The 20,908-nt window shown below is 32.5% G+C and overlaps 1 protein-coding gene across 2 annotated transcripts in view; it reads right to left on the bottom strand.

Moving 5' to 3' along the window:
* Positions 1–1,190: 1,190 nt before the first annotated feature.
* The window catches only part of LOC145331547 (FMRFamide receptor-like), a 38,331-nt gene continuing 18,613 nt past the window's right edge, over positions 1,191–20,908 (bottom strand). For both annotated transcript variants that reach the window (XM_080176258.1, XM_080176259.1), the window contains 7 exons: positions 18,162–18,246; positions 11,067–11,122; positions 6,681–6,723; positions 5,694–5,824; positions 3,844–3,929; positions 2,259–2,395; positions 1,191–1,556 (listed from right to left, as the gene is read on the bottom strand). In XM_080176258.1, the coding sequence (XP_080032384.1) occupies positions 1,447–1,556; positions 2,259–2,395; positions 3,844–3,929; positions 5,694–5,824; positions 6,681–6,723; positions 11,067–11,122; positions 18,162–18,246 (648 nt within the window). In that variant the 3' untranslated portion in view covers positions 1,191–1,446. The remainder of the gene's footprint in view (positions 1,557–2,258; positions 2,396–3,843; positions 3,930–5,693; positions 5,825–6,680; positions 6,724–11,066; positions 11,123–18,161; positions 18,247–20,908) is intronic.

Below are 20,908 nucleotides of genomic sequence, written 5' to 3'. Positions count from 1 at the left end.
AAATGCGCAAAAAAGACGATTTTGGATCTAGGATAATACAGATTATTTTTAGGCATTCTTATACCGCTTAAAACGGTTTGCACGGCATGATATGTACGTTTTGCCGTTTGGCAGCTAGCAAACTTTAAAACTCATAGATTTTTGAGATATCGTTTTACCGTGAACTGCAATAGATCTAAGTATTAATATCATATGATGGATTTACATTAAAGATAAGTGTGCCCTGTTATATATACTTAGGTATACCTACCAAACATTTATATAATTCCAGATATTAGAACCCCATTAGTTTTCTTAACCCATTTCTAACCGTTGTAATTTCTTTGTAAACTCTGAGACAATCTAACGAATCCTTTTGATAATGCCTATAAAAAAATTACGTAACACAATACAAATGACCAACAATGATAGGCCAAAACACAGACTAAATTACCAATGACAGGCCAGTATACATTTTAATTGGCCATTGGAAGGCCAGTATGACGTCATTTTTATAGGCACCATAAAAAAACTGCCTATCCACCTATCCTAAATATTCTTAAAAATTGTGCATATGAAAAGAAATAAAACAAATTTAGATTTCGAATTAATTTCAAATCAAAATATCATTCTTCTGCAATTAAAATTTAAAACTTAATTTTGATTTGAAAATTATATTCTGAAGTTCAAAAAATGTTTGAGTTTATGCTTTGAAGTATAAAAGAATTTACTTTATAAAATTGCAGCTACTCTACTACTAGAAAATGTCCCCCTGTACGACTACGTCTGTCGTTTAACTTAACGGATCATCCCCCCCCCCCCCTCTTCTCCCAATATATTTCCAAGAACTCAATTTTACACCTAATCTAAGATTAATCTAAACGTGAATATCCTCTCTCCCCCTACATAACATTACAAAAAATACAATATAAATACATATAGAATATTATCAAATGCTTCTCTAAAGTCTAACCAACATAAACTCGAAGCGTTTTACGGCATGCGCGCTGCGCAATCTGATAATTTTTGACACACAATTGTCTTTGCTTATTTCTTCAATATAACACTTTTTAGAACACAGTAATAGTGTCTGACTGATTATGACGTAACAAAAAAAATTAGCCAATGAGGGCCACTATAGATTTTACCATTGGTCAATAACGGCCTCTCATTGGCTAATTTTTTTTGTTACGTCATAATCAGTCAGACACTATTACTGTGTTCCACTTTTTATATACACAAAAAAGTTCATTTTGAGCTTTTACTTCAATGGCAAAATCCAAAAACTTTGAGCCATAAAATTCACAAACAAAGAATAAATCCCCCAATGTAGTCTCTTTTGTAGGAACACATCAATAACAGAAGGAATGCCGCATTTTCTATCTCAAATGTCGTCCTCTTAACTTATGTGATATTGGACAATTAATTCTTAGTTTACTCAATACAAATATGTATGAAAGTTGATGGTTAGATAAAGTTTGTGTTGTTTTCACTATCTAGTCCTGTGACACATGTATCCGAGGAGTGGAGAGATCCTGATACATGAGAAGAGTTGGAGGGTAGTTCCAGGTATACTCCTGAAATAAAGATCAATGAAAACGAAGCTCTTTATAGTGCATAATAAAAATGACGTCATACAATACAAATGGCCAATGATAGGCCAGTAATTGTAAAATATATACTAGCTTATCTTTGCTAATTTGTATTGTATGACGTCATTTTGTGTTAGACTCTATAAGTTCCTTACTAAATTACAAAATGCAGGCTAGTATACATTTTGATTGACCAATGGTAGGCCAGTATAATGTCATTTTTTATAGGGATTATAAAAAGCATCAAGGTTTTTTGATAACTACTGAATTGATTACATTCTTTATTTTTGGAAAGCTTCACGTAGGTCCTGGGATGGTTTTAGGCTATATCCCTTCAAACACGAAGCTCCTAGACGCTAGGACGCATTCGCTAGTATATCTGTAATTTTATAGATGATAAATAATTAATAAAAAATAATGGCAGTTTTAATAAGCAGGGATTAGACAATGGTCGAGAAATTTATGCAAATTCCCAATAATTAAACACAAAATTACCCCTAACTGCAGATTACAATTGATGGTTGAAACGTTATGACACTCAATTGAATGAACCAACCAATTAAAATTCAATAAATGTCCCCAAAGTTGTTGATTGTATAACTTTGTGGACTAGTGTAATAAAAAACCCAATGTCAGTTCCATCCTTGGTAAATAATTGACATCCAACACATTTACTATTCCAATTACCTTGTTGATCAGAAGTTGAGCGGCCAAGAAGAGGATTTCTGGGTGTCTCCAGGTTCAGGGATCTGGAGGCCTTCAGGTTGGGCAGCACAACATCACACGTCTTTATGTTGGTCCGCAGATGGATGTTCAGTATTGTGCTGTTAACAAAAATATATGTTTAGTTATTTATCGCATCGTATCATAAACAGCTCTCCGCGGATATTAAAATGAAAAAATATAAGATTTAAAACAGTTTTGTTAGCCTTGAAATGCCGTAGGCCCGGGTTAACAAAACAAAAAATGAGCCCCACCCCCGAATATTTTTCTTTTTTAAAAATTAAAAGTGGAATATTACCCTCCTCCTTCCACCTTCCCTCAAGTGTCCCTTTAGGCCTCTAGTGGCGAAGCTGCTAATGGTTAATCTTATGCATTATAAAACATAAATATATAAATTTCTTGCGTTTTCACCCATCCAGGGGCTCTGTATTAGAAGGGAAAGGAAGTACACAAAAAAATCCAATAACCTTCCCAAGACTTTAATTCAAAATAAAAGAGTCTAAAGCATTCCCAATACCTATATGAATGTTCATCAAAAATAAGCGTGATCCTTCAATAGAATCGCTGGAAAGTGTCATATGTGACGTCCATAAATCATCCATATCTTTTTTAGGGGTTTCCTTTTCCACTTCTCCCCTGATCCCTCCTTTTTAGGTTTATTTTTATGACGTCACACTTGACATTTTCCAGTGTTTCTCTTCGATACATACCCACACACTGACAAACATCCTGATACTTATAATATGTAAGGTTGATATAGGATTTCTAATCTGCACTTACTTCAAGCTACTCTTGCATATATCCGTGCATTATCTTAATCAAATTCATAGCTTTCATGGATATAAAGGGATAAAACAATGGCCGACAAATTGATGTACTTTCCCATTGATGATACACAAAAATATCCTACAATTATTGGTTGAGAAGTTTGAACACTCAACTTAAAGAACCAACCAATCATTATTTAATAAAAGTCCCCAAAGTTGTTAAGCCAACGAATAAGAAAATTTTATTATAAAACTTTGTCCCCTCCCTCCCTGCATTAAATTGTAATAGTAGAATAGGAATATAAACAAGGATGACAACATACATGAGTAGCGAGGTTTATAAATTTAAAACATTGAGGGTAAAACAAGATCAATATTTTTTTGTTAGTAGTGGAAACATTAACATTTTTGAAAGCACTAGAAAGTTTTGGCGATTCCTACGAAGGTTTTTTAGGTTTTCAATGTATTTATTAAATGTTTTTCAATGCTAACATTGAGAGAAAAAAATCTTTGAACTGAAAAATACAGGGAAAAGGAAATCCTCCAATGAAAACATTCAATGAAATAATAAGATTAAAACCAGTTTTCTTAGCCCCGGGGGGGGGCCGAAGGCCCGAGCTAACAAAACTGGTATTAATATTATCATTTATATCTTAACATTCGTGGAAAATTGTGTGTAATACGATGCTATAGATGAGTTTTCAGTATGGATGAGAACCGGTTCTAATCCAGCAGATAATAATCGGTTTTGAAGCCATACGGGAAAATATTTTGATAATCACCTTGGAGTTCTTGTTAATTCATTGGTTGTCAACCATCTCCTATGTTCATGGGTCACTAAGCGAGATATCCGTCGACTTAATTCTATCTACAAATAAAAAAATGTTTAAATTAATAATGAACAAACATCTCCCTGTCAAAAATGCCATAATTTTGCCACATAAGAATGTGTAGTTATGAGTCGCCGGGTTCGAATTTCGGGCCGATACCTCGTCATAACTTAAGACGTCAAAAATGGTTCCTACTGCTGCTTTGTCAGGTGCGCGACATAAATAGTAAGAGTAGGGGGAATGCCTTGGTACATAAACCATGCACAGTTAGAACTTCTTAGACAAAGGTCGTGCAATCAAAGGGTTAGTTGTCTGATGGATGTTACTTATCTAATATCATAAACCATGCACAGTTAGGACTTCTTAGACAAAGGTCGTGCAATCAAAGGGTTAGTTGTCTGATGGATGTTAACCTTATATCCTTGGGTGTTAGAGTATCGCATCCCATTACACGTGGATGATGCTCTGTATTCTCTAGATGATCACTTAAATCAAATGAGAATCCCGCCCTTACGAGGTAATTGTAATATGTAGTTATGACGTCATTAGACTATCTGAAAATCAATTTTTTGTCCTCTATGATCACTTATAAAATAAGGATAAATATTTGAGAAGCTATTTATAGTGCCTATAAAAAATGACGTCACACAATGCAAATGACCAATGATAGACCAATGCAGAGACTAAATTATCATTAGCAGGCTAAATTTTAATTTACCAATGGTAGGCCAGTGTGTCGTAATTTAAAAAAAAAATCCAGATCAGATTTTTTTTTTTTTGATTAAAGAAAATATATATCTTTAATATTAAAACAATGAAGAGTCTGTTTTACATTTTGATTTTCTTGGAATTATTTTATTATTTAAATTTGACTGTACTGGTAATTAGACCTAATCAAAAATTTGATGTATTTGTTAATTAAAGTTCTTTCATTTTATAAATTTAATTTAATTAACACCTAAAAAACAATCTAAAGACAAAATTTGCCAGTAATATCATTTAAAATTTTGATATTTTATAAATATTATTTAACCTTCATATAATTTACTTTTCAAAATATCATCTTTTTATTTCAGACCAAATTTATTGTTTTAAAACATTAAAATTAATTTTTAGAAGCAATGTTAGTCTAAAATTACAAATGACTGTACCTCTGTTAATCTGTTTTCTTAGCTTCTATATAAGATAGACAGCTGTTTTTTTTGTCTGAATATTCAGCTGTATATCTTGAATATGAATATAATTTTTAATAAATTTCTATTATTTATCATATCATTCTTTTATTTGCTCTATAATTCATTTTGTTATCCGTTCGTCTATTCATGATTTTTTGATTCTTCGCTTTTTATGGATGTCGTCAGCCTTGTTTCTATCTATCTTCTTGAAGCTCTTTGAAGTGCCTAAAAAAATGACGTCATTCAATACAAATGCCTTATTGTCAGCTGTTTATACACAGACAAAATTACCAATGGCAGGCTAGTATAATTTTTAATTGACCAATGACATCATTTTTCATGTATCTGGTCCGCATAACAGCTGGTGGCCTTTCTACTCTGACAGCTGTACTATACCTGGTCTGCCTGAGAGCTGTACTATACCTGGTATGCCTGACAGCTGGTGGTCGGCCTACTATGACAGCTGTACTTTACCTGGTCTGCCTAACAGCTGGTGAACTGCCTACTTTTACAGCTGTACTATACCTGGTCTGCCTGACAGTTGGTGATAAGCCTACTCTGACAGCTGTACTATATCTGGTCTGCCTGACAGCTGGTGTTCTGCCTACTCTTACAGCTGTACTATACCTGGTCTGCTTGACAGCTGGTGGCCTGTCTACTCTGACAGCTGAACTGTTGACGCTGCCGGATGATATAGACCAATGGCGTCAAAGAACCGGACAGGGTAATCAACAAGTTGGACATCGTGCGGATCTTTTCTATAAAAGGGTTGACAACATTAATATACAGAATAATGATTTTTTAAATATTACATTTAAACACTATATAAAAAGTACAATGATGTCTGTCTGTTTGTCTGTATGCATGTGCAGCAATAATTCGTAAATGGCTGGTCACAAATAAAAAAAAATAAATCCTCACTAAAAGTGACAGGATATCTGTCTGTCTGTACCAAAAAATATCGCAACTGCTAATCCGATATGATCCAGTTCCAGGAAGGTTTATAACTATTTATTAAATTTACAAAAATAGATGTAGAACCAGACAACTATCTGGATCCCTCTGTTGGGGACCTTTTTCGTATGCTAGCAAACTGCTTTTTGCTCCTTTGTAGCGACTTGGCTGTGTTAAAATTCCCGACTCTATTGGTTGATTTTTAAAGACCCAATACAAAGTTGATGCAGGGTCCTCGGACTGGGGACGTACAGTTAATTAACCCCTCCCCCTCTATTTTTTACTCTAATATTATTATTTATTATACTAGTGGTTACGCTCCTAGATGTATCTAGTGGCACTTTATATGTTTTTTTCTTGTCTATGTTGCGTTCAAGTCTCTTGAATATTAAAAAAAATTTTGTGTATATGTTTCGTTCAAGTCTTTAGAATATTAAGAAATTTTCCGATTTTTTGTGAATTCCATTGGGAGGGTGGTAGTACCCTCCCCCAAAATAGTTATAAACCTTCCCGGGACCTATGATAAGCTACCCTGTTAAGGAGAACCCGATCGGTTCAGCGGTTAGCAAGAACCTTCGGTACAGACAGACAAACCGGTACAGACAGACAAACCAGACACACAAACAGACATCCTGTTACTTTATTATAAGGATTGCTTACCTATCCAATCTGGCCACTCATAATCGTGCAGCTTTCTACCACTCTGAAAAAAAAATATTTTTTATTTTCATATCAACAAGAATGACATCATCCATAAAAGCTAAGCTCTAGAAAAGTAGGACCAACGAATATTAACTCTTGTTGAGTGTCAGAAAAGGTCAAACATCAACATGCTTTAAATGGACGTACAGCCTTTCTGGTAACGTTATAGAGTTGCTATACTTCCTAAATCATTAGGGTTGGGCCGGATATCCGGCAATGTAGTTTTTTATGTTATACTACAAATATCCCTTTTTAATTTTAAATTGCTGTAGGCAATTTTCTTATTTTTGAAGCTAGATTTTTTTCAGAAAATGTTTATTTATATGAAAATGTTACATTAGAAATCTCAAAACATGATTTTTGGTGGCGGCAGCTGTACTTGGCAGCTTCCCTCCGCCGCAGTAGGCAATCAGCAGCTAATCTGCAGCCAATCTTTATGAAGAAAATTTGTTTTATTTCTACAAATATCATATAATTGAAAACGATTAAGAATAATATGGAAAAATGATCAAATTAATAAATGAAAATGATCTTTTTATACATTAACATTAATAGATATTAAGAAGTGTGATTTTGAAAAGTAAATAATTAGAAAAACCAAACATTAATTGAAACCTTTTCTATTAATTTATATTTCAATTACTCTATGACAGGTTTATCTGCAATGAACAGTTTTTAATTTGTCATGATGGACGTTTGATGCTATTAGTTTTTATATAACTAGCGGATACGCCCCTAGCCTCTAGTGGCTCTATATAAGAATGGCCTAAAACCATTACAGAGCATCACTCGCGTGTAATAGGATGCAACACCCAAGTATATAAGGTTAAATAACATCCAATGGACAACCAGCCCTTTGATTTCACGACCTGTGTCTTAGAATCCCTTACTGAGCATGGTAATGAGTTGTCCCCTGTTTATGGGCCAAGGAATTCCCCCCTACTCAAAGTACTTAAGTCGCGCACCTGACATAGCAGCAGTAGGAACCATTTTTAACGTCTTTGGTTATGTGTTGGGCTGAGATTCGAATCTATCGGTATATTATTCTTTAGGTAATACTAGCAAAAATTGTTAAATTTGTTGTAGTTTAGGGGAGGAATATATTTAAAAACACGAAACTTAAATTATAAAAAAATTAATTTATGAAAAATTTAATGAAATATGTTTACATCTAACTTCATTGTGAATGAAAAAATAGAAACAGGTATACCTACACTACAATTACACATCTAGCTATTCTTATACATCTTTTGATCACACTTTTAATAAAACTAGCGGCTACACCCCTAGAGGTCTCTAGTGGCACTTTAAATGTTTTTTTTTATTTCAAATACCTAATTTGAGAAATAATTGTCTACTTTGTGTTCGAGTCTCGCAAAAATTTTTCTCTCGATTTTTTTTGTGATTTCTCTTGGGAGGGTGGTGGTACCCTCCCCCAAAATAGTTATAAACTTTCCATTGACCTATAAGAAGCTTCAATGTGAAGGAGAACCATATCGGTTCAACGATTTGCTAGATCCTTAGCTACAGACAAAAAAGCTTACTACTTTCTATAAAGGATTAGTAGATGCGCCCCTATCATCTAGGGAATATATATTCAAAGAGATGTGAATAGGCTAAAAATAGCCTAAAACCATCTCAGGACCGAAAAGAAGCTTCAATGTAAGAAGAACCATATTGGTTTAGCGGTTAGCGAGATTCTTTTCTACAGACCTAAAAAGCTTATTGCTTCATATAATAGGATTAAGGAAAATAAAGAGAGTTACATAAGAAAAGTTTCATAACCTAATTAGATACAAAACAATAAACGTATAATTATTAATTACTTTAAGAATTTATTCTATTCTTATGTGTTATAAACAGAAGACAATTCAGTGTTGATGTGCAAGTTTAAGATGTTCAGGTGTTGATAAATATTGGTCATGTTGGCGTTGTTAATATTAGACAAAATATCCTTATACTAAAGTAACAGGATGCTTGTGTGTTTGTTTGTACCGAAGAATCTCGCTAACCCCTGAACCAATCGGGTTCTCCTTAGGGTAGTTTCTCATAGGTCCCGGGAAGGTTTATAGCTATTTTGGGGGGAGGGTACCACCACCCTCCCAAGAGAAATCACAATAAATTGAAATTTTGTTTTCCTCGAATAGAGACTCCTACGTAACATTGCAAAGTATCGTAGAAATTTAATAGAGACTTCATCGCAACATTGCAAGGTATCTTATTATTTTGTTAAAACACCAAACATTTAAAGTGCAACTAGAGGCCTCTAGGGGCGTAGCCGCTAGTTCTCTATAAACTGTTATTAATGATGGTGAATTAACAAACCATTCAGTGTATATTTAATATTAATGTTGGTTATGTAGAAATATTTTTTTTGTTTATTTTACTGTAGTAGTAGCGAAGCTACACTATAATTCACATTGTCTGTCCGTCCGTCCGTAACGCTATGGGGAAACGTGATTTTCTCTGTTTCTATTAAAGATAGATAGCTGGAATTTGTAGGTAAGATTCTTATGACACATGCCCATCTAATCTATACATTGTTTTGTCCCTTTGTCTATTATTTGGGGTGCTAGGTCGATTCCTAGATTTTCAAGTTTTCGTGATTTCTCAACTTAACCCAGGTTAACTAAAGGGAGCCAAATATCTCCTTTTCCGTCCAAATGCCCAGAATTTTAGATTAATTAACACCAATCAGACAACCAACTCTTTGATTGCAAGACCTTTGTCTAAAACTTACGCTAGGGGCGAAACTAATAGAATATAAATAGAGTTATTTAGGAAAAAAACTTAATTTCAAATTTTTAACTTATTTATATGTATAATATCTTATAAAACTTCACAATGAAAAGGAATGTTTTAGACATTTTTAAAATAATATTTTTGCCTCATTGCTTTTAAATAATAGTATTTATACTCTCAAAAATGTTTAGAATTAGGGGGTATAGTCCCTTTCGTGGCAACGAATCTTAAGGGGCGATTTTTTGTATTTTTCACGGTAGATTCTCTCCCATTTCTAGCCAATTGCCTAACCCTGTGGGGCAATCACCTAACCCAATATAAACTAACCTAAAATAACTTAAAATAAGCCATTTTAAAAATACGACGAATCGCCCCTTAAGGGGCGTTGCCACGAAAAGGACTTTTCCCGAATTAGGTAATGTCGTGCTTTTACATAAAATACCATTGTGAACACTGATATCCCCCCCTCCCTTTGAAATAATCCCCACTTAATTTGAAAAGAATTGAAAATAATGGTGAAGGTAGTTTTTCGTTTGCTTTTTATTTTTTCTTTTGATCAGGTTAGATCATTTTTCGGCATTTGGTAAGGGCCTTACGCAGTGGGTATGCATTGGAAAAAATACCCCCTCCCTTATTTTTAATTTTTTTCTAAAATATGAGAGGGGAGGTGGGGGGCTTAACCTTCACTTTGTGTTAAATTTAATTGTTTAATAGAATAACTACTTCTGAAAACTTTTCCTGGAATACTGATTATATCTATTGAATGCAATTTTAAAAATAATTGTTTACAAAGAATGATATAGAAAATCTACTAAAGTACAGTAATATCCATTTGTAGCGGAGTGATAATATTTAAACAACAGTGATTTTAAGAAAAAATTTGTGTATCATCATTGGGGATGTACACTAATTTTCGGTCATTGTCTTATCCCTTTAGATCCCTGCAAGTAACTGCATAAAAGAAATGAGGAAAATAAGAAAAAAGGCAGAAAATGAGTAATTCGACATCCATGATTGACAGTTAATTAAAAAAGGATTTATTGGTATAACAAAATCTTGTGTTTTGACTTTTAAACTAAAGGATCCATGAACTTATTTTTTTAAATATATTTTCTCGTATTCATTCGAATCCGGTGGATAGGAACCGGTTCTCATCCATACGAAAAAACTTTGTCTAGCATCGTATAATATCAAGTTTTCTACGAATATAAAAATGTACTATATAATCATAATCATATAATTGTACATTTTATATCCGCGGAAAGCTGTTAAAAATACGATGCGAGAAGTAATGTCTTTGATTAAATCTTCCTTTTAAAGTGTCTTGATTGATTTAATGATATCTGAGTTTAATACCAATAGAACAATTCTAAAGCTCTTTATAGAGCCTATAAAAAGATATCATACAATACAAATTACCAACAATAAGCCAATACACAGACTAAATTACCAATGACAGGCCAGTATTCATTCTAATTTACCAATGGCAGATCAGTATACATTTTAATTCATATTTCCTTTTTATGACGTCACGCGGCTCATTTTTTCGGACACTTTGTAGAGTCTGAACTTCGACATTTGTTTAAAACCTGTCAACAGTACCTGTGTCAATTCCCAGATAGTTGGAATCCATTTCAGACTGTTACACACCATAAATACTAAAAGTAAAAGAAAAAAATAGTTATTTATTGTATCCTATTATAGACAGCTTTCCGCGGAAATTAAAATGAAAAATTATAAGATTGAAACCAGTGTTGTAAGCCTCGAGGGACCGAAGGCCCAAGCTAACAATACTGTTATTAATTCTATAATTTTATTTTAATATTCGGGGAAAATTGTCTGCAATACGATGCTATATATGATTTTTAAGCAGGGCTGCGAACCGTTTCGAAGCCATAATGAAAAAGATTTAAAAGTTCTATTCATAAGTAATCTTATTTTAGGCGAAACAGTTTTTATTCAAGTTATTTCTCCATAATATATGAGCGAACAAGTTTCGGAAAATATACATAGGCTGTCCCAAAAAAAGACATACATTTTTTAATCATGTCTAAATGGTTTATTCGCTAAAATTTGGAAAATGTTAACTATAAAAATTGACCTCGGCATGCAATATTAAAATTTCTACCAAATGTTCCATTTTCAGAAATGAAAGAATAGTTTGATAATAGTTCTAAAATGAAGCAGTGAAAAATTATCTGCATTCAGCGTAACCAAAATTCTTAAGGGAAGAAAAAATGCATTTGAATGATTATGGTTTTTCTTTGGCTAAAAAATTATCATTTAAAAAAAAAGTATACCTTGTTGTCTCAAAAATAATATAAAATAAAAATACAAACATATTTTATTTAGCCATGACTAAAACGATATCAAATTTTGATAAAAGAAGGATTATACCCTGTTCATCAGAATGTACAAGATATTTCAGCTATTTTCCTAAAACTTACAGTTGACGACTTGTAAACTTATTTATATTTCGTTTTAGGTCAGGTTAGTTATAAGTTGAGAAAGCCTGCATGGTCAAAATTCCGCCCAGGGTTTGTGCTTGAAAAGTTTTTAAAAAAGGATGCGAGGGAGGGGTTTAACGGTCCGCGAGTCGGTACGAGGGTTTTACTAAAATTTCTTTTATTTTTTGAAAAATTTCTTTACAATTTCTTGGAAAAAAGGATAAATTATACTTTTCCCTTGAAAAAATATGAAGATTAGACCTTTTCATGAAAATACACTTTTTCGAATTTTAGTCTTCTGCTAGCCTAAAAAGTTACTTTAGGAGCCTAGAAATACATGTACAAAATTTCAGCTCTCTATCTCTACTGGCGACCTAGCGCCAGGCATATAAAATATCAACAGATAACGGTAGCATGGCGGTTTTATCAATATCTCTGCAATGTGCAGGTTTTAAGCTCTTCTGCATGTTTCAATTTAAACACATAAGGACAAAGGTATATTATCCAAAAAAATCTTTTGTCAAAGTCTACTCTACACCTAGCGCCAGTCAGTTTTCTAAAATCATGAAATTTATACCTGTGAAAATAGAAATCGCCAGCGCTAGGTGTAGAGTAGACTTTGACAAAAGATTTTTGCGATATTATATCTTTGGCCTTATGTGTTTAAATTGAAATATGCAAAACACCTAAATTCATCTTCCAAGCCATTCTCTAAGCATTTTATTTTTTTATGAAATAACGGGATTTCAAAACTGCCCTTTGAAAAGGCCTATAAAATATCTTTTTTTGTCACTTTTTTCACTGCTTATAGTTACAACTTATTAAGATATTATGCTCAGTTAAAAAAAAATCGGCGCCTCCAGCACCAAAAACTGGCAGTTAAACTTCTGTGCCCCTACTTGCCCCACTCTTCGGCCAACAGTAGTTATCTCAAGAAGTAAAAGAGATATCACACAGAAAGAAAACTTTTTAAATAAAACTGAACTAAGTAACCATTACAGATTTCATTTAGGGACTTTCCTGCTAGGGGCTCGTGGAGCAAAAGACCCCCCAAAACACAAAAAATATGAGTTCTGAGCTTATTTTTAAAGATATCAACCTGATTGTTTTTGAAAACTTTGTTAACATAATGGAACTCAGTAACATTTACAGATTTCATTTTGGGACTTTCCTTCTAGGGGCTTGTTTGGCAAAAGACCCCCTAAACTAAAAATATGAGTTCTGGACTTATTTTTAAAGATATCAACCTAATTTTTTTTGAGAAAACTTTTTTCACATAACCAAAATCAGCAACCTATACAGATTTTATTTAGGGACTTTCTTTACAGGTGTTAGTGGAGCAAAAGACCCCCAAAAACACAAAAAATATGAGTTCTGAGCTTATTTTTAAAGATATCAACCTGATTTTTTTAAAGAAAACTTTTTAAATAAAATTGAACTCAGTAATGTTTATAATTCTTTTTGGGACTTTCCTTTCAGGGGCTTGTGGAGCAAAAGACCCCCAAAAACACTGAGCTGATATTTAAAGATATCAACCTGATTTTTTTAAAGAAAACTTTTTTAACATAACCAAAATTAGCAATGTTTACAGATTTCATTTTAGGACTTTCCTTCTAGGGGCTTTTGGAGCAAAAGACCACCCAAAACACTAAAAATATAAGTTCTGAGCTTATTTTTAAAGATATCAAACTAATTTTTTTGAGAAAACTTTTTGACATAACCAAACTCAGCAACCTATACAGATTTCATTTTTGACTTTCTTCCAGGTGCTAGTGGAGCAAAAGACCCCCAAAAACTAAAAATATGAGTTCTGGACTTAGTTTTAAAGATATCAACCTAATTTTTTTTAAGAAAACTTTTTTCATATAACCAAACTCAGCAACCTATACAGATTTTATTTAGGAACTTTCCTTCCAGGTGCTAGTGGAGCAAAACACAAAAAATATGAGTTCTGAGCTTTTTTTTAAAGATATCAACCTGATTTCTATAAAGAAAACTTTTTAGATAAAACTGAACTCAGTAATGTTTATACATTTCATTTTGGGACTTTCCTTTGAGGGGCTTGTGGAGCAAAAGACCCCCAAAAACACAAAAATATGGGTTCTGAGCTGATATTTAAAGATATCAACCTGATTTTTTTAAAGAAAACTTTTTTAACATAACCAAAATCAGTAATGTTTACAGATTTCATTTAAGACTTTCCTTCTAGGGGCTATTTGGGCAAAAGACCCCCAAAAACTAAAAATATGAGTTCTGAGCTTATTTTTAAAAATACCAACCTAATTTTTTCAACACAACCGAACTCAGTAACCTTTACATATTTCATTTTGGGAATTTCCTTCTAGGGGCTAGTGGAGCTAAAGACCCCCCAAAACACAAAAAGTATGAGTTCTGATCTTTTTTAAAGATATCAACCTGATTGTTTTAAAGAAAACTTTGTAAATAAAACTGAACTAAGTAATCATTATACATTTCATTTTGGACTTTCCTTTAGGGGCTTGTGGAGCAAAAGACCCCCCAAGACACAAAAAATATGAGTTCTGAGCTTATATTTAAAAATATCAACCTGATTTTTTTAAAGAAAACTTTTTAACATAACCGAACTCAGTAATGTTTACAGATTGTTGTGGAGCAAAAGACCCCCCCCCCCATATTTTAGTGTTTTGGAGGGTATTTTGCTCCACAAGCCCCTAGAAGGAAAGTCCCAAAATTAAATATGTAATGAGTACTTAGTACAGTTATGTTCAAAAAGTTTTCATAAAAAATTCAGCTTAATATCTCTAAAAATAAGCTCAAAACTCATATTTTTATTGTTTTGGGGGTCTTTTGTCCCGCCTGCCCCCTAGAAGGAAAGTCCCAAAATTAAATTTGTAATGGTTTCTGAGTTCAGTTATGTTCAAAAAGTTTTCATTGAAAAATCAGCTCAATACCTCTAAAAATAAGCTCAGAACTCATATTTTTATTGTGTTGTTTTTTTTGTCTCACTAGCCCCTAGAAGGAAAGTCCCAAAATGAAATCTGTAAATGTTACTGATGTTGGTTATGTTAACAAAGTTTTCAACAAAAAATCAGGTTGATATCTTTAAAAATAAGCTCAGAACTCATATTTTTAGTTTTGGGGGTCTTTTGCCCAACTAGCCCCTAGAAGGAAAGTCCTAAAATGAAATCTGTAAACATTACTGAGTTTGGTTATGTTAAAAAAGTTTTCTTTAAAAATATTAGGTTGATATCTTTATATATCAGCTCAGAACTCATATTTTTTGTGTTTTTGGGGGTATTTTGCTCCACTAGCCCCTGAAAGCAAAGTCCTAAAATGAAATGTGTAAATATTACTGAGTTTAGTTTTCTTTAAAAAGTTTTCTTTAAAAAATCAAGTTGATATCTTTAAAAATAAACTCAGAACTCATATTTTTTGTGTTTTGGGGGGTCTTTTGCCTCACTAGCTCCTGGAAGGTAAGTCCCAAAATGAAATCTGTATAGGTTGCTGAGTTTGGTTATGTGAAAAAAGTTTTCTCAAAAAAAATTAATATCTTTAAAAATAAGTCTAGAACTCATATTTTTAGTTTTAGGGGGTCTTTTTCCAAACAAGCCCCTAAAAGGAAAGTCCCAAAATGAAATATGTAAATGTTACTGAGTTCCATTATGTTAAAAAAGTTTTCAAATAAAATCAGGTTGATATCTTTAAAAATAAGCTCAGAACTCATATTCTTAGTGTTTTGGGGGGTCTTTTACTCCATAAGCCCCTAGAAGGAAAGTCCCAAAATGAAATATGTAATGGTTACTTAGTTCAGTTTTATTTAAAAAGTTTTCTTTCTGTGTGTTGATATCTCTTTTACTTCTTGAGATAACTACTGTTGGCCGAAGAGGGGGGCAAGTAGAGGCACAGAAGTTTAACTGCCAGTTTTTGCAGGTTTTGGTGCTGGAGACGCCGATTTTTTTTTAACTGAGCATAATATCTTAATAAGTTGTAACTATAAGCAGTGAAAAAAGTGACAAAAAAAAAGATATTTTTTAGGCCTTTTCAAAGGGAAGTTTTGAAATCCCGTTATTTCATAAAAAAAATTAAAATACTTAGAGAATGGCTTGGAAGATGAATTTAGGTGTTTTGCATATTTCAATTTAAACACATAAGGCCAAAGATATAATATCCCAAAAATCTTTTGTCAAAGTCTATTCTACACCTAGCGCTGGCGATTTCTTTTTTCACAGGTGTAAAATGCATGATTTTAGAAAACTGACTGGCGCTAGGTGTAGAGTAGACTTTGACAAAAGATTTTTTGGATAATATACCTTTGTCCTTATGTGTTTAAATTGAAATATGCAGAAGAGCTTAAAACCTGCACATTGCAGAGATATTGATAAAACCGCCGTGCTACCGTTATATGTTGATATTTTACATGCCTGGCGCTAGGTCGCCAGTAGAGACAGAGAGCTGAAATTTTTTACATGTATTTCTAGGCTCCTAAAGTAACTTTTTAGGTTAGCAGAAGACTAAAATTCGAAAAAGTGTATTTTCATGAAAAGGTCTAATGAAGATAAAAGTAGAATTAAAAGGTTAATAAAAATTGAATTTCTTCATTTATCTTTATATAGGTTAGGTTCCATTGTATTTCGATTAGCCGACACCATTCCCCTGTGGGTAATTTTTAAAGCGCAGCTTTTCTATAATTAAGGTCGGACCGTCTGTAGCGGTTAACTCTTTTCGTTAATTTAGGAATGTTAGAATGCTCTTTCGATTTCAGACTTTGCATGATGATTCATATAATAGTTTGGTACGACTTAGTGCGTAGTAACTATATAATCGTTACCAGTAAGAACGTACATTTAAAACATGCTGATTTTTTACTTTTATGACAACAAATTTTTGAATGTTTAAATTATCATTTTCATCTGATTTTTTGAATACTGTTTCCTATTACAACAAGGTACAATGTTTTAAGCGAAACATCTCTATTATAAATTCCTAAAAATGTAAGTATGTCATTAAACAGTATTATGTATTTAGCAATTTTTCAACTAATTTATCTTTTTATTTTATTTTTAGACTTTTAACTTTAGACTTATGCAATGTTATTTTGCATATTCAGTTCTGACACAATACAAGTGTTAATGTTTGTTTCTCCTACCGTTCCAGAGCTTCGCTTTTATGGATGTTGTCATTCTTGTTTATAACAAAACTTGAATAGGAGATTTGAAACCGGAATAGATATAAAACCCTGAAACGTATGGAAACTCAATTTGATAAACCCATCAATCAAAATTTGATAAAATTCTCCAAAATTGTTAAGGTAATGAATAAGAAAATTTTATTTTAAAACATTATTAATAAACACCCCATTGTTACCTCCCATCCTGAAGTAAAATGCATTTATAACAAAGGATTTGGGTTTGAATTTTATACACTTTGATATAAACAAAGCCTTTAACAATATTACGTAATTAATTTAGATAGTACGTTCGACCTTTTGTGAGGTTTGATTTGCGTAATATAGGAAGCCGTTTAATTTCTGATAAATGATAAAAGTTCATCAGTACTAATATAAAAGCAAAAGGATGTCTTTGTGTCTGTCTAGTTGGACCGATAGATCGTGCTAACTTCTGGACCGATATGGCTCTCACTTACAGTAAAGCTCCTATTAGGTCCCGGAATTGGGTCCATCTTGGAAAGAGAAGGAGGGGAAGGTAGCATCAAAATATATTTCTGGTTTGATCTTTATAAGGAAAAAAATAATTGTTAAAGTGTTAATACTTGTAAAGTGGCTTTGCTACAAATACAAGGATGACAACATTCATAAAAAACGAAGCTCTGAAACGGTAGGACTAACGAACATTAACATTTGTAGAGTTTCAGAACTGAATAAGCAGAATCTAAATATTTAGTCTAAACAAAATAGTAAGTTAATTTGTTTAATGTAGTATGTTGTTTAAGGATATACTTACATTATTAGGCCTTGATTATAAAGAAGCTTCGCTTATAACATTTTAACTTGTTGTAATAGGAATCAGTACTCCAAAAATCAGAATGGGATAATTATGTCATACAAAAGTTAAACATCTGCATGCTTTAAATGAACGTACTGACTTTCTGGTAACGATTATAGAGTTGCTACGCTTCCTTAATCGTACCCAATTGTTACAGGAATCATCATGCACAGATTGAAATCGAAAGGACAATTCTAACCTGTTTGAATTAACGAACAAACCTACCCCAATAATAGAAAAGCTTCGCTTTCAAAAATATTAATATTTACCTAAAACTATTAGAATACTGATTTTAGAAACTCCAACTTCTTTATTTCTTTGTTGGATAAAAACACCACCGTGATATTCCTCCCTCTAAAAAAATTAAATCTTCAATTTGGCATCCTTTTTTGGTGATAGACGTCATACAATACAAATGACCAATGATAGTCCAACACAGAGACTAAATTACCAATTGCAGTCCAGTATACAAGATACCAATGGTAGCATAGACGTCCAAGGGGGGGGGGGGGGTAATGGGGGTGATTACCCCCCCCCCCCCTAAATAAAAAATGCCTCTATAAATAAAGATTACCCCTCCCAAAATTTTATTTTCAAAATTTTACCCCCCCCCCCCCAAAGAAAAAAGCTTGGACGCCCCTGAATGATAGGCCGGTATGAGGTCATTTTTTAAAGGCACTATAAAAAGTTTCAATAATTTGTTTTATAGTTTTTAAAATTACCTTTACAGTCAGACGACCGTATACAAACATCTTTGTTTATTGACTGATTTTAAAACAGTTTTCCCAGAGGAATTTGTTGTAAATATTGCCGATGATTTTAATTTTCTCAATTATTAGGAGCGATTTATCATAGGAAGGTGAAGGTTCCTCCAAGAGACATCCTACCACTTTTATATGATTGATCAATAAACCATGTTTCTATTTAGTAGAGGTTTTAACTCATTTTTTACAAAAATGGTTTTAATCCCATAATTTTTCATTTTAAAATCCGCTAAAGACACAATAATGTGTCTTTAGCGGATTTTAAAATGAAAAATTATGGGATTAAAACCATTTTTGTTAGCCCTGAGGGATCGAAGGCCCGGGCTAACGAATCCATACTGGAAAAAAAATCATGTTAATATCCATACTCTTGTAAATGTCCGTTTGTCTGTACGAGAAGGAAATTTAAGAATATGGAGTGTAACTTCAATAGACGGTGTAATTTTTTTTTATTCTCAAAGGTAATTCAACAGTAAGATATATAAGTTTTCCGGAATTTTAATGTTAGGGGGAGATTTGAAATCTGCATCAAATTTTAAGGATTTTTTTTTTTATAAAATTCGTTTTTTGTATAATTCTTTATCTAAAAGCGGAAATGCATTTTAAGATAATTAATTTTGACCAATAGGATAGGTGGATTTTAAACTACCTGCGCTCTAATTGGTTGAATGATGTACGCAATCCAATCAGGGCGCAGTTTTTTTAAATCCACCAATCATAGATGACAAAATTAATTAACTTAAATTGCATTTCCGCTTTTAGATAAAGAATTATAGAAAAAACGAATTTTATAAAAAATCCTCAAAATTTGATGCAGATTTCAAATCTCCCCCGAACTTTAAAATTCCGGAAAACTTATATATCTTATTCAACAGTATTGAAATGTTTTTATAAGAAACTAAAAAGTATTGAAAGAGGACAAACCAACATTTATTCTATCAAATTAAACTTTTTGTTTTTACAAGCTTCAGCGTATGATGGATATCGTACCCTACCCCGAAATAAAATTTATTATAAAGAAAAAAATATTTTTTTAGGTAAGAGGGCAAGTTTATATTTTTAAAGTGTCCATTTGTCTTGGAAGGGTTAATTCAAATTTACCAAAAAATATAAAAACGTTAAAAAATTAAATATATAGTGTTTCCCTAAATAAAGGATATTTGGGTATAGTCTCTTTAGTGGCAACGCAGCTTAAGGGGCGATTCTTCGTATTTTTTCACAGTAGCTTTTCTCCTATTTCTAGACCCTGCGGGAGGCTCTAATTCTGCGGGGGCCAATTGCCTAACCCTGTGGGGCAATCACCTAACCCAATATAACCTAACCTAATCTAAAATAACCTATAAAAATTAATTTGCTTTAAATAAAGCTGTAGTTTGAATTTTCAAATTATGTTGGATACTTTTTTTACTCCATTTTTATGAAAATATTGGAAACCATTGAAAACCTGTTCACGTTCTAAAATACCTTTTTTGATAAAAGAAAAGAACAATAGTAAATAAATGTCTTTTGAAATGGAATTTACAATTCTTTGATACTTCCCAATGCGTACTTTTCTTTGTGACACAAAATTTAAAGAAACAAAAAAATATTTACCCAGACATAAATTTTAAAATGGTTGAGAATTCTTTACAATTTAGTAAAAGTATTTTCGATAAGATCTCATAAACATTTAAACAAAAAGGTTTTAGGCTATTTTGAACAAAAAATTAATTACAGGAACTTGACTTTAGAAGGGCATTTGATATACTTAAATAAGTCGTTGATACAAAAAGACCTAAATTACCAGAGAGTGAGAGAGAGAGAGAGAGAGGGGACAATGGGCAATTACACTAGTCCCCAAAGTTTTATATTAACATTTTCTTTTTTGTTGGCTTAACAACTTTGGGGACTTAATTGGAACCTCGTAAAAGTGTCGAACTATGACGTCAGAAAAAATAACAATTAACCAATGAGAAGCCAGTATTCACTGTAATTGACCAATGGTAAAATATATAGCGGTCTCTCATTGGTTAATTATTAATTTTTTCTGAAGTCATAGTCAGACACTTTTACTGGGTTCCTTAATTGAATTTTGATTGGTTGGTTAATTAAGTTGAGTGTTCGAACATTTCAACCACTAATCTTAATCTACAGAAATTTGTGTATCATAAATGGAGATGTACACAATTTATCGGCCATTGTCTTATCTCTATAGATCTCTGCCTAATTACCAAAGATTCAATCCTGCAAAAGATCTTAAATACCTTTAGGTA

The sequence above is a fragment of the Acartia tonsa genome, chromosome 11 (assembly GCF_053477335.1).
Source record: "Acartia tonsa isolate MP-2025a chromosome 11, ASM5347733v1, whole genome shotgun sequence".
Classification (NCBI taxonomy): domain Eukaryota; kingdom Metazoa; phylum Arthropoda; class Copepoda; order Calanoida; family Acartiidae; genus Acartia; species Acartia tonsa.
This window is presented reverse-complemented; position numbering and strand designations above follow the sequence as displayed.